The 13,919-nt window shown below is 50.4% G+C and overlaps 2 protein-coding genes across 2 annotated transcripts in view; both read right to left on the reverse strand.

Annotated features, from left to right (window-relative positions):
• Window positions 1-205: 205 nt before the first annotated feature.
• LOC129394638 (collagen alpha-1(I) chain-like) lies at window positions 206-10,838 on the reverse strand. Its single transcript, XM_063596033.1, has 9 exons — window positions 10,562-10,838; window positions 10,431-10,529; window positions 9,960-10,279; window positions 9,698-9,814; window positions 9,497-9,551; window positions 8,085-8,197; window positions 7,969-8,007; window positions 7,574-7,781; window positions 206-342 (listed from the first exon to the last, which is right to left on the reverse strand). Exons 1-9 carry the CDS (start codon window positions 10,836-10,838, stop codon window positions 206-208), a joined length of 1,365 nt encoding a protein of 454 aa, XP_063452103.1.
• Window positions 10,839-12,570: 1,732 nt separating this feature from the next.
• LOC134728878 (ankyrin repeat domain-containing protein 30B-like) overlaps window positions 12,571-13,919 on the reverse strand; it is a 47,762-nt gene continuing 46,413 nt past the window's right edge. Inside the window, 1 exon segment of the mRNA XM_063596034.1 lies at window positions 12,571-12,672. Coding sequence (XP_063452104.1) covers window positions 12,571-12,672 — 102 coding nt within the window.

Genomic DNA, 13,919 nt, shown 5'->3' on the forward strand with positions numbered 1-13,919 from the left:
AAAACCTCTAGGCCTTCTCTGATTGGACTTTATTTTCATACTCTGATTGGTTGTCCTAAGACTTTCTTTCATCCAATCAGAACATGATAACAAAGTCCAATCAGAGTAGGCCTCCGGGCTTTCTCTTATCCAATCCTGGAACGTGTAGTCCAGGAAAGGCATATTCATAACCTCAGTACATAAATGGTGCTGAAGAAGAGTCAGGCTATTCCAGGTTCTTCTGTATCTGCTCACCGAGTTGCTCCGAGCCCGGCTTAGAGGACCAGGACAGACTGGAGGTTGTAGCCTGTGGCACCATGGCTGGCCTCCCTGCAGTTGGTGGTGACAGAGACTGTAGTGTGGCTGGAGCAGTAGGAAGGGGAAAATAGTTTTGGGATAGATGAAAGGGTACAGAGGGTGGTTAGTGCCAAAAGGAAAAAAGGATGGCGAGCTGGAGAAGGCATTGCATAAAGACGGTGAGGAAAAGATGTTGGGAAAAAAAAAATTGGGAGTAGATGGAGGGGGAAAAACAGGGTGGTGAACAGGAGGGACAGAAGGTTTCACAGCAAGATGGTAGGGAAAAAGTTTTTGGGTAGATGGAAGGGGGTAAGAGAGGGTCATGAGTGGGGAACAGAGATGAGCAGGAAGGAGAGAAGGTTTGCAAAAATACGGTGGGGAGAGAAGAAAGGGAAAGAAGACTGTAGGTAAAAAGATTTTGAGTAGATGGAGGGGGGAAAAGAGTGACAAGTGGAAGGAGAAAAGAGGGTGCAGAGAGGGAGGGGGAAGAGAGAGTGGCGAGCAGGAGGGAGAGAAGGTTTTGTGAAAAGACAGTGAGGAGAGAAGCTTTTAGGTAGATGGAGAGGGAAAAGAGGGTGGCCAGTGGGAGAAGGATAAAGAGGGTGGCGAGGAGGAAAGTGAAAAGGTTTTGCGAAAAGACGATAGGCAGAAAAGAAAGTGTAGAAAGAAAAGACAGTGGGTAAAAAGTGTTTGGGTAGATGGAGGGAGAAAAGAGGGTGGCAAGTTGGAGGAGAATAGAAAGTGTGGCCAGAGGGAGTGGGGAAAGAGGACTGGGAAAAAGGCAATGGGGAAAATAGTTCGGGGTAGATGGAAGGCAAAAAGAGGGTGGCAAGCAGGACAGAGGAAAGAAAGAGGGTGAGCGGGAAGCGGGGAAGGCTTTGTGAAAAGGTGGCAGGGAAAAATTGGGGAGGTAGATGGGTTAAAAGAGCGTGGTGAGCAGGAGTAGAGAAGAGGCTTTGCAAAAAGACGGTGGGAAAATGTTTTTGGTAGATGGAGAAGGGAAAGGGTGGCAAGGAGGATGGGAGAAAAAGACGATAGGGAAACAGTTTTTGGGTAGATGGAAGGGGAAAGAGGGTGGCGAGCAGCAGGAGTAGGGAGAAGGCTTTGGGAAAAGATGAGGGAAATGTTTTTGGGGAGATGAAGGAGCAAAAGAGGATGATGAGAGCGGGAGGTGGAAAAAAGGCTGGCCAGGGAGAGGGAGAAAAGACGGTGGGGAAAAGTTTTGGGGTAGATGGGTGGGGAAAATGGAAGTGAGCGGTAAAGTATAGAAGGCTTTGCAAAAAGACAGTGGGAAAAAAATGGTGGGGAAAAAGTTTTGGGGTAGATGGAGGAAGAAAAAGGGTGGTGAGAGAAGGAGCCAAAGTTGGTCGGGAAAAAAATTCTTCCTGTTACTGATTTTTTAATACTCTTCCACTCTGGTCAGAAAAAATAATTGATATGATTTCAGGGTTTTTTTGTTTTGGTTTGGTTTGGTTTTGTTTGGTTTTTTGAGACGGAGTCTTGCTCTGTTGCCCAGGCTGGAGTGCAGTGGTGTGATCTTGGCTCACTGCCACCTCCACCTCCCCAGTTCAAGCCATTCTTTTGACTCAGCCTCCTGAGTAGCTGGGATTACAGGAATGCACCACGACGCCCAGCTAATTTTGCATTTTTAGTTCTAAATGGGGTTTCTCCATGTTGGTCAGGCTGGTCCCGACCTCTGTTGATTGGCCCACCTCTGCCTTCCAAAGTGCTGGGATTACAGGTTTGAGCCACCGCACCTGGCAAGGATGTTGAATTTTTATTGAATGTTTTTTTCTGCATCTATTGAGATAATCATATGATTTTTGTTTTAAATTCTGTTTATATGGTAAATCACATTTATTGATTTGCATATGTTAAATAGTCCTTGCATCCCAGGAATAAAACCCATGTAATCATGATGAATTACATCTTTCATATGCTGATGGATTTGGTTTGCTAGCATTTTGTTGAGGATATTTGCATCTATGTTCATCAGATATTGGCCTGTAGTTTGTTGTTGTTGTTTCCTTGCTAGATTTTAGTGTCAGGATGATACTGGTTTTGTAGAATGAGTTAGAGAGGAATTCCTTCTCCTCAATGTTTTAGAATGGTTGCAGTAAGATTGATACCATCTATTTTTTGGTATGCTTGGTAAAATTCAGCTGTGAATTCATCTAGTCCTGGGCTTCTCCTGCCTGATAAATATTTTTATTACAAATTCAATTTCATAATTAACTACTGGTCTGTTCAGATTTTTTTAAATTTATAGAGAAAAAATATTTATTTGGTTTATAGTTGTGCAGGCAGTAGAAGCATGGGACCAGCACCTGCTCAGGTTTGGGTGAGACCTCAGAAAGCATCCAATCACAGAGGAAGGCAAAGTGAGGGCCAGTGTATCACGTGTCAAGAGAGAAATGAATAGCAAGAAGGGGAACATGGCAGGCTGTTTTAAACAACCAGCTCTCGTGTGACACAACAGAGCAAGGACTCACTCATCGCCAAGGGGATGGAGCTAAGCAAATTATGAAGGGTCCACCCCCATGATTCAACACCTTCCACTAGGCCCACCACCAACGTTTAAGATCACATTCAACAAGAGATTTGGAGGGTAAACACATCCAAACAATGTCATTTCACCCCATGCCCCCCCAAATCTCATGTCTTTCTCATATTGCACAATACAATTATCCTCTCTCAGTAGTCCCCAAAAATCTCAAGCTGTTTCAGCATCAACTCAAAAGTCCGAAATCTCATCTGAGCTTCAAGGTACGTTCCTCCATCTGTGAGCCTATAAGATCAAAACCAAGTTATTTGCTTCCAATATTCAATGCAGTACAGGTGTTGGGTAAATATTCCCATTCCCAAATGGAGAAGTTGGGCAAAAGAAAGGGGCAACAGGCCTCAGGCAAATCTGAAACCCAGTAGGGCAAACATTAAACCTTCAAGCTCCAAAATAATTCTTGATTTCATGTCCTGCATCCAGGGCACACTTGTGCAAGGGGTGGGTTCCCAAGACCTTATGCAGCTCTGCCTCCGTGGCTTTGCAGTGTACAGTCACCATGGCTGCTGTCTTGGATCAGAGTTGAGTGCCTGTGGTATTTCTAGGCTCAGGATGAAAGCTTCCCATGGCTCTACCATTCAGGGATCTCGAGGTGGCGGCCCCATTCCCACAGCTCCTGTAGGTAGTGCCCCAGTGGGGACTCTGTGTGGAGGCTTCAATCCCATATTTCCTGATGGCACTGCCCTAGTGGACTTTTGGTTTCTTTCTGATTCAGTCTTGGAAGGTTGTGTGTTTCCAGGAATTTATCCATTTTCTCTAGGTTTTCTAGTTTATGCACACAAAGATATTCTGAGGATCTTTTTTTATGTCAGTGGTATCCTTTGCAATGTCTCATTTGTCATTTTTGATTGTGCTTATTTGAATCTTCTTTTTTCTTGTATAATCTAACTAGCAATCTATCATTTCTATGTGTCCTTGCAAAGAACCAACTTTTTAATTTTGCTGATTCCTTGTATGGTTTTTTTGGTCCCAATTTCATTAACTTATTCTCTAACCTTTGTTATTTCCTTCTACTAGCTTTGGGTTTGGTTTGTTCTTTTCTAGTGTGTTTGGCTATTTTAGCTTGTTAATTTGAGATCTTTCTCTCTTTTTATGTAGGCATTTAGTGTTACAAACTCTCCTCTTAACATTGTTTTTTCTGTATCCCAGACGTTTTGGTATGTTATGTTTCTATTTTCATTTGTTTCAGGAATTTCTTTAAATTTCTGCCTTAATTCTGTTATTTACACAAAAGTCCTTCAGGAGCAGATTGTTTAGTTTCCATGTACCTCTGTGGTTCTGAGAGTTCTCGATATTGACTTCTAATTTTATTCCACAGTGGTCTGAGAAGATACTTAATATAGTTGTGATTTTTAAAAATTTATTGAGGCTTATTTTATGACTGAGCATGTGGTCAATTTTAGAGAATGTTCCATGTGCAAATGAGAAAAATGTACATTCTGTGGTTTCTGGGTAGAGTATTCTGTAGATATCTATTAGGTCTCTTTGGTCAAGAGCCCAATTTGAGTCCACAGTTTCACTGTTAGTTTTCTGCCTAATAATCTGCCTAACTAATCTGCTTACTGCTGTCGGTGTGGTGTTGAAGTCCTCCATGATTATTGTACAGCTGTGTATCTCTTTTCTTAGGTCTAGTAATATTTATTCTAAAAATCTGGGTGCTCTAATGTTGGCTGCATATATATTTAAGACAGTTAAGTCTTCTCGTTGAATTGAACACTTCATCATTATATAATGTCATTCTTTGTATTTCTTTTTACTGTTGTTAGCTTAATGTCTGTTTTATCTGATACAAGAATAGCAATACCTCTTTTTTGTTTTTCATTTATGTGATGAATCTTTTTCCATCCATTTACTTTGAGCCTGTTGGTATCATTACACATGAGATGGGTCTCTCAAAGGCAGCAGAAGTGTCTTCTTTTTTTATCCAGTTTGCCACTTTGTGTCTATTCAGTGGAGCATTTCAGCCATTTACATTCAAGCTTAATATTGATGTGTTATGTTTTCTTCCTTTTATAGCATTAGCTAGTTACCTTGTAGTCTCAATTGTTTAATTGCTTTATAGGTTCTGTACATTTTGTATTCATGTATGCTTTTCTGGTAGCAAGTATCATTCTTTTATTTTCACGAGTCAAACTCCTTTAAACATTTCTTTTAGAGTCAGTCTGGAGGTAATGACTTCCCTTAGCATTTTCTTGTCTGGAAATACCTTATTTTCCTTTCTTTATGAAGCTCAGTCTGGCAGGTTATGAAATTCTTGCATGGCTGGGCGCAGTGGCTTGCACCTGTAATCCTAGCACTTTGGGAGGCCGAGGCAGGCAGAACACCTGAGGTCAGGAGTTCAAGACCAGCCTGGCCAACATGAAGAAACTCCCTCTCTATTAAAAATACCAAAATTTGCCAGGTGTGGTAGCGGGCACCTGCAATCACAGCTACTGGGGAGGCTGAGGCAGGAGAATTACTTGAATCCAGGAAGCAGAGGTTGCAGTGAGCTGACATCACACCACTGCACTCCAGCCTGGATGGCAAAGTGAGACTCTGTCTCCAAAAAAAAGAAATTATTGGATGGCATTTTTTTTCTTTAAGAAGACTAACGCTAGGCCCCAATCTTTTCTAGGTTGCAGGGTTTCTGCTGATAAGTCAGTTGTTAATCTAATTTACTTTATAGGTAATTTGGCCCTTTGTTTGAGCCCATTGTCTGGGAGGTGAGGAACGCCTCTGCCCGGCCGCCTTGTCTGGGAAGCGGGGAGCTCCTCTGCCCAGCCGCCCCATCTGGGAGGTGAGGAGTGCCTCTGCCCGGCCACCCAATGTCTGGGAGGTGAGGAGCACCTCTTCCCAGCTGCCCCGTCTGGGAGGTGAGGAGCACCTCTGCCCGGCCGCCCCGTCTGGGTTGTGAGGAGTGCCTCTGCCCGGCCACCCAACGTCTAGGAGGTGAGGATCGCCTCTTCCCAGCTGCCCCATCTGGGAAGTGGGGAGTGCCTCTGCCCAGCCACCCCGTCTGGAAAGTGAGGAGCGCCTCTGCCCGGCCGCCCCATCTGGGATGCAAGGAGTCCCTCTGCCCGGCCACCCCGTCTGGGAAGTGGGGAGTGCCTCTGCCCAGCCGCCCATTTTCTGGGAAGTGGGGAGCACCTCTTCCCGGCCACCCTGTCTGGGAGGTGAGGAGCGCCTCCCTCCGGCAGCCCATCATCTGGGAGGTGAGGAGCGCCTATGCGCGGATGACACACAATCTGGGAAGTGAGGAGCACCTCTGCCCAGCTGCACCATCTGGGAGGTAAGGAGCACCTCTGCCCGGCCGCCCTGTCTGGGAAGTGAGGAGAACCTCTGCCCAGCTGCCCTGTCTGGGAGGTGAGGAGTGCCTCTGCCCGGCTGCCCATCATCTGGGAGGTGAGGAGCGCCTCTGCACGGATGACACACCATCTGAGAAGTGAGGAGCGCCTCTGCCCGGCCATCCCATCTGGGAGGTGAGGAGTGCCTCTTCCCGGCCGTCCAGTCTGTGAGGTGAGGAGCGCCTTTGCCCAGCTGCCCATCATCTGGGAGGTGAGGAGTGCCTTTGCCCAGCTGCCCATCGTCTGGGAGGTGAGGAGTGCCTCTGCCAGCCTGCCCTGTCTGGGAGGTGAGGAGCACCTCTGCCCAGCTGCCCATCGTCTGGGAGGTGAGGAGTGCCTCTGCCTGGCCACTTCGTCTGGGAAGTGTGGATCGCCTCTGCCCGGCTGCCCCGTCTTGGAAGTGAGGAGCGCCGCTGCCCGGCTGCCCAGTCTGGGAAGTGAGGAGCGCCTCCGCCCAGCTGCCCCATATGGGAGGTGAGGAGCACCTCCGCCCAGCTGCCCCCTCTGGGAGGTGAGGAGTGCCTCTGCCCGGCTGCCCATCATCTGGGAAGTGAGGAGGGCCTCTGCCTGGCTGCCCCATTTGGGATGTGAGGAGGGCCTCTGCACGGCCGCCACACCATCTGGGAAGTGAGGAGCACCTCTGCCCGGCCGCCCCGTCTGGGATGTGAGGAGCACCCCTGTCCGGCCACCACCCCATCTGGAAAGTGGGGAGTGCCTCTGCCCGGCTGCCCATCATCTGGGAGGTGAGGAGTGCCTCTGCACGGACGACACACCATCTGAGAAGTGAGGAGCACCTCTGCCCAGCCATCCCATCTGGGAGGTGAGGAGTGCCTCTGCCCGGCCACCCAGTCTGGGAGGTGAGGAACACCTTTGCCCAGCTGCCCATTGTCTGGGAGGTGAGGCGTGCCTTTGCCCAGCTGCACATAATCTGGGAGGTGAGGAGTGCCTCTGCCAGGCCGCCCCGTCTGGGAGGTGAGGAGCATCTCTGCCCAGCTGCCCATCATCTGGGAGGTGAGGAGTGCCTCTGCCTGGCCACTTCATCTGGGAAGTGTGTATTGCCTCTGCCTGGCTGCCCCTTCTGGGAAGTGAGGAGCTCCACTGCCCGGCCACCCAGTCTGGGAGGTTAGGAGCGCCTCTGCCTGGCCACCTCATCTGGGAAGTGAGGAGCGCCTCTGCCCAGCTGCCCCGTATGGGAGGTGAGGATCGCCTCTGCCTGTCTGCCCCCTCTGGGAGGTGAGGAGCGCCTCTGCCTGGCCGCCCATCATCTGGGAAGTGAGGAGGGCCTCTGCCTGGCTGCCCCATCTGGGATGTGAGGAGGGCCTCTGCATGGCCGCCACCCCATCTGGGAAGTGAGGAGCACCTCTGCACGGCCGCCCCATCCAGGATGTGAGGAGCACCCCTGTCCAGCCACCACCCCATCTGGGAAGTGGGGAGCGCCTCTGCCGGGCCACCCCATCTGGGAGGTGAGGAGCGCCTCTGCCCGGCCACCCCATCTGGGAGGTGAGGAGCGCCTCTGCCCGGCCACCCCATCTGGGAGGTGAGGAGCGCCTCTGCCCGGCTGCCTTGTCTGGGAAGTGGGGAGCTCCTCTGCCCGGCCGCCCCATCTGGGAGGTGAGGAGTGCCTTTGCCCAGCCACCCCATCTGGGAAGTGGGGAGCGCCTCTGCCCAGCCGCCCCATCTGGGATGCAAGGAGCCCCTCTGCCCAGCCGCCCTGTCTGGGAAGCGGGGACTGCCTCTGCCCAGCCGCCCATTTTCTGGGAAGTGGGGAGCGCCTCTTCCCAGCTGCCCTGTCTGGGAGGTGAGGAGCACCTCCCTCTGGCAGCCCATCGTCTGGGAAGTGAGGAGCGCCTATGCGTGGACGACACACAATCTGGGAAGTGAGGAGTGCCTCTTCCCAGCCGCGCCATCTGGGAAGTAAGGAGCACCTCTGCCCGGCCGCCCTGTCTGGGAAGTGAGGAGAACCTCTGCCCAGCTGCCCTGTCTGGGAGGTGAGGAGCGCCTCTGCCCGGCTGCCCATCATCTGGGAGGTGAGGAGCGCCTCTGCACGGACGACACACCATCTGAGAAGTGAGGAGCGCCTCTGCCCGGCCACCCCATCTGGGATGTGAGGAGCACCCCTGTCTGGCCACCACCCCACCTGGGAAGTGGGGAGCGCCTCTGCCGGGCTGCCCATCATCTGGGAGGTGAGGAGCGCCTCTGCAGGAACGACACACCATCTGAGAAGTGAGGAGTGCCTCTGCCCGGCCATCCCATCTGGGAGGTGAGGAGTGCCTCTGCTCAGCCACCCAGTCTGGGAGGTGAGGAGCGCCTTTGCCCAGCTGCCCATCGTCTGGGAGGTGAGGAGCGCCTCTGCCCAGCTGCCCATCATCTGGGAGGTGAGGAGTGCCTCTGCCAGGCCACCCCGTCTGGGAGGTGAGGAGCGCCTCTGCCCAGTTGCCCATCGTCTGGGAGGTGAGGAGTGCCTCTGCCTGGCCACTTCGTCTGGGAAGTGTGTATCGCCTCTGCCCGGCTGCCCTGTCTGGGAAGTGAGGAGCGCCACTGCCTGGCTGCCCAGGCTGGGAGGTGAGGAGCGCCTCTGCCTGGCCGCCTCATCTGGGAAGTGAGGAGCGCCTCTGCCCAGCTGCCCATCATCTGGGAGGTGAGGAGCGCCTCTGCACGGACGACACACCATCTGAGAAGTGAGGAGCGCCTCTGCTTGGCCGCCCTGTCTGGGATGTGAGGAGCACCACTGTCCGGCCACCACCCCATCTGGGAAGTGGGGAGCGCCTCTGCCCGGCTGCCCATCATTTGGGAGGTGAGGAGCACCTCTGCATGGACCACACACCATCTGAGAAGTGAGGAGCGCCTCTGCCCGGCCATCCCATCTGGGAGGTGAGGAGTGCGTCTGCCCGGCCGCCCCGTCTGGGAGGTGAGGAGCGCATTTGCCCAGCTGCCCATCGTCTGGGAGGTGAGGAGTGCCTTTGCCCAGCTGCCCATCATCTGGGAGGTGAGGAGTGCCTCTGCCAGGCCGCCCCGTCTGGGAGGTGAGGAGCGCCTCTGCCGAGCTGCCCATCGTCTGGGAGGTGAGGAGCGCCTCTCCCTGGCCACTTCATCTGGGAAGTGTGGATCGCCTCTGCCCGGCTGCCCCATCTGGGAAGTGAGGAGCGCCACTGCCCGGCCGCCCAGTCTGGGAGGTGAGGAGCGCCTCTGCCTGGCTGCCTCGTCTGGGAGGTAAGGAGCGCCTCTGCACGGACGACACAGCATCTGAGAAGTGAGGAGCGCCTCTGCCTGGCCGCCCCATCTGGGAAGTGAGGAGTGCCTCGGCACGGCCGCCTATTGTCTGGGAGGTGAGGAGCGCCTCTGCCCGGCCACCCCGTCTGGGTTGTGAGGAGTGCCTCTGCCCATCCCCCACCCTGTCTGGGAAGTGGGAGCACCTTTTCCCGGTCGCCCCATCTGGGAGGTGAGGAGTGCCTCCCTCCAGCTGCCCATCGTCTGGGAGGTGAGGAGCGCCTCTGAAAGGACAACACAGTCTGGGAACTGAGGAGAGGAGCGCCTCTGCCTGGCCACGCCATCTGGGAAGTGAGGAGTGCCTCTGCCCAGCCACCCCATCTGGGAAGTGAGGAGCGCCTCTGCCCGGCTGCCCATCATCTGGGAGGTGAGGAGCGCCTCTGCCGGGCTGCCCATCATCTGGGAGGTGAGGAGCGCCTCTGCCTGGCTGCCCATCATCTGGGAGGTGAGGAGCACCTCTGCAGGGACGACACACCATCTGGGAAGTGAGGAGCGCCTCTGCCCGGCCGCCCCATCTAGGATGTAAGGAGCACCCTGTCCAGCCACCACCCCATCTGGGAAGTGGGGAGTGCCTCTGCCTGGCCACCCCATCTGGGAGGTGAGGAGCACCTCTGCATGGCTGCCCCGTCTGGGAGGTGAGGAGCACCTCTCCCCAGCCACCCATTGTCTGGTAGGTGATGAGTTCCTCTGGCCGCCCACCCAGTCTGGCAGTTGAGGAGTGCCTCTTCCCGGCCACCCCCTCTGGGAAGTGAAGAGCGCCTCTGCCCAGCCGCCCCATCTAGGTTGTAAGGAGTGCCTCTGCCTGACTGCCACCCCATCTGGGAATTGGGGAGTGCCTCTTCCCGGCCGCCCCATCGGGGAAGTGAAGAGCACCTTTCTCTGGCTGCCCATCGTCTGGAGGTGAGGAGCGCCTCTGCCTGGCCACCCCATCTGGGAGGCAAGGAGCACCTCTGCCCAGCCGCCCAGTCTGGGAGGTGAGGAGTGCCTTTGCCCAGCTGCCCATTGTCTGGGAGGTGAGGAGCGCCTCTGCCTGGCCACCCAGTCTGGGAGGTGAGGAGCACCTCTGCCAGGCCGCCCCATCTGGGAGGTGAGGAGCACCTCTGCTCAGCTGCCCCGTCTGGGAAGTGGGGAGCACCTCTGCCTGGCCGCGACATCTGGGAGGTGAGGAGTGCCTCTGCCTGGCCGCCCCCTCTGGGAGGTGAGGAGCACCTCTGCCCAGCCGCCCCGTCTGGGAGGTGAGGAGCACCTCTGCCTGGCCACCCCCTCTGGGAGGTGAGGAGCACCTCTGCCCGGCCGCCCCGTCTAGGAGGTGAGGAGCGCCTCTGCCTGGCCACCCCCTCTGGGAAGTCAGGAGTGCCTCTGCCCAGCCGCCCCGTCTGGGAAGTGAGGATCACCTCTGCCTGGCCGCCCATCGTCTGGGATGTGAGGAGTGCCTCTGCCTGGCTGCCCTTCATCTGGTAGGTGAGGAGCACCTCTTCCCAGCCGCCCCATCTGGGAAATGAGGAGCGCCTCTTGCCTGGTTGCCCCATCTGGGAAGTGAGAAGCGCCTCTGCCCAGCCGCCCTGTCTGGGAAGTGAGGAGTGTCTCTGCCTGGCCGTTGTGCAATCTTCCAAGTGTGAAGTGACAGCCTTTCTGCAGGTGTACCCAACAGCTCTGAAGAGACAGCCACCATCAAGAACGGACCATGATGATGATGGCGGTTTTGTCAAAAGAAAAGGGGGAAATGTGGGGAAAAGAAAGAGAGATCAGATTGTTACTGCGTCTGTGTAGAAAGAAGTAGACATAGGAGACTCCATTTTCTTCTGTACTAAGAGAAATTCTTCTGCCTTGGGATGCTGTTAATCTATAACCTTACCCCCAACCCTGTGCTCTCTGAAACATGTGCTGGGTCAACTCAGGGTTAAATGGATTAAGGGCGGTGCAAGGTGGGCTTTGTTAAACAGATGCTTGAAGGCAGCATGCTCGTTAAGAGTCATCACCACTCCCTAATCTCAAGTACCCAGGGACACAAACACTATGGAAGGCTGCAGGGACCTCTGCCTAGGAAAACCATCGACCTTTGTTCACGTGTTTATCTGCTGACCTTCCCTCCACTATTATCCTATGACCCTGCCACATCCCCCTCTCCAAGAAACACCCAAGAATGATCAATAAATAATAATAATAAAAAAGCATTGTGCATCACCCCAAGGGTAGAGGCGTGTGTGTGTGTGAGTGTGTGTGTTCGTGGATAGTTTCTCCTAGCTAACCATAAGACAGGAACTTGGAGTCTTGGGACAGGAAGAGAGAAAAGAGGGGAGAAAGTATCCTGAACCAAGTATAGAGTTGTCAATCTCTTAACTAGAAGGTTCAATAGTTGGGATTTATTTCCACAAAACAAGGAAATTTGTGTTTTTATAAGTATATAAAAGTGTTCCTGTCTGTCTAGGCTTGTGCTTAAATGGGAGACTATAAACTCTATTGTCCAGTATTTTACTGAAAACTATATATGACACTCTACAGTCCATTGTGACATTCCTACAGCCAAGAAAAATAACTGAAAACACTGAACGTCTCAGGGATTCATGATAAGGATTCATTTCTGGAGCAAAGACTGGTCTTGTGAAGAAAGGACCTGTCCCCTTCTCATGCATGGGATTCTACCCCCATCCCACACACCAGAAGCACTGCCAGGACATCTCTGCCCTATGCTGTGAGGTGGGTGGTTTAGGGTACCATTGTTATATGACTTTTATCATTTTAGTTCTGTACATCCTATCTTGGGAAGTAAATTTTTGGTTATTTCTTTTCATTTTACCTTTTCTTCTTGTTTAACTTTAAAATGGAAAAAGAAGCAAATGTTCACAATAAATTTTACTGTTTAATCTGAAAAAAAAGAAAAACATTGCAGAATGACAGCCACAGTTTTAAAAATAAGCACTTTATAAAAATAATAAAATTGTAATAAAACTAATTGTAATGAACATATAAAAGAAGTCTTCCCATGGATATTAGTATCATAAAACAATTTATATTATTTAACCAGTTATAGACTCACTGTTGGCATGTCACATTTAACACACACTTGACTTTTGATTTGAAATCATTTCCTCATTAAATCCTGTATCTCACCTTTGAGATTAATGTGATAATGTGATGTAGCCTCTATTGATGCCTCAGAGAGTGAGAATGTGATGTAACCTCTAGTGAAGCCTCACACTGTTTATTAAGATCAGCCAATTTTTTTTGAAGTTGTCTCACAATGACCTGACAAGACATGTTTTTGATTTCGTAAATCATCTTATCAAATTAACAATATTTACTTTCAAAAGTATCCCCAAATATATTGATTCAGTTTATTTTCTTCATTTGTGCACATTGCTCCTTGTTAGTGAATTTACTTAAGGACACAAGAAGGTGTAATCTTTCTGCCAAATTGGTACTGTCTTACTAGACACAAGATTCATCTCACTAGTAATTTTTTCCCTTAATGAATCTGTAATTCTTCACAACTTACAGAAGTCTCAAAAAAAAAATGGCAGGACTAGTGGTGGTAAATTCTACACAGTGGAATTCTTTCCTTCTTCTGTATTAGAAGCACAAATCAACGTCAAAGTTCCTCACATATTCAATCACCTGCTGAAATTTTTCCAATAGATTTTTATCTCAGAATAAAAGTATTTTTATTTCAAACTTTACAGGCCCTTGGTAACCTGGTCTCCACATCCCTCCTGACCTCAGCTCCTATGTTTCTCTCCTCTACTCACTTCTTTTGTACTATACATGAACCCTGCCACCCCTTATGAATTGAAAAATGGGGATCCAATGCAAAGCTAATAAATCACAGATAGCTACAATCATCTTTCTGTGGAACAAAGTTCTATCCACATGATAGTTTTTGAGCCTTGAAATCGAAATTATGAGCAAATGATTTGTAACAATATTCAAAATAAATTATGAATACCAGTGGGGTGATTAAATCAAATTTGATATTGCTAAAATCCACTACATTTGTCCTAAGGTATTATTTAACAAAACACAGATGCCTTTAAAAAATTGAGAGGTTTTAACAATACATAATTTCAGATTCAAATATGTTCAGATTAAGTCAAATTGACATAAATGAAAATAAAATTCTACCAACTAAAATATATAAAAAGCTACTAACAAAGTGTTATTACAAGATGCAGAAATGTACACTTCAAAATATACTTCAAATACACTTCTGTTCCTCTGGAAAATTTAGAATTAACTGTCAATGTAAATTGCTGAACTGAATCTTAATTTCAAAATACTAATTGCTGATATGGGCATTCCCATTTTTCTGCTTCATTATAGTCAAAAAATGTGGCCACAAAGAGACATTAAAACCTTTATTTCAGCAGTATAAGCCAATGTCATTAATGTTAATCTATTAAAAATCTTTAACTTAAACTCTTATAATTTCATCAGTGACACAATGCCTTTACTCAAAGTAAAACGTCTCTTAGCTTTCAATTTGGTGGAAATGAGGC

The sequence above is a fragment of the Pan paniscus genome, chromosome 14, assembly GCF_029289425.2.
Source record: "Pan paniscus chromosome 14, NHGRI_mPanPan1-v2.0_pri, whole genome shotgun sequence".
In the NCBI taxonomy this organism is placed as follows: Eukaryota; Metazoa; Chordata; class Mammalia; order Primates; family Hominidae; genus Pan; species Pan paniscus.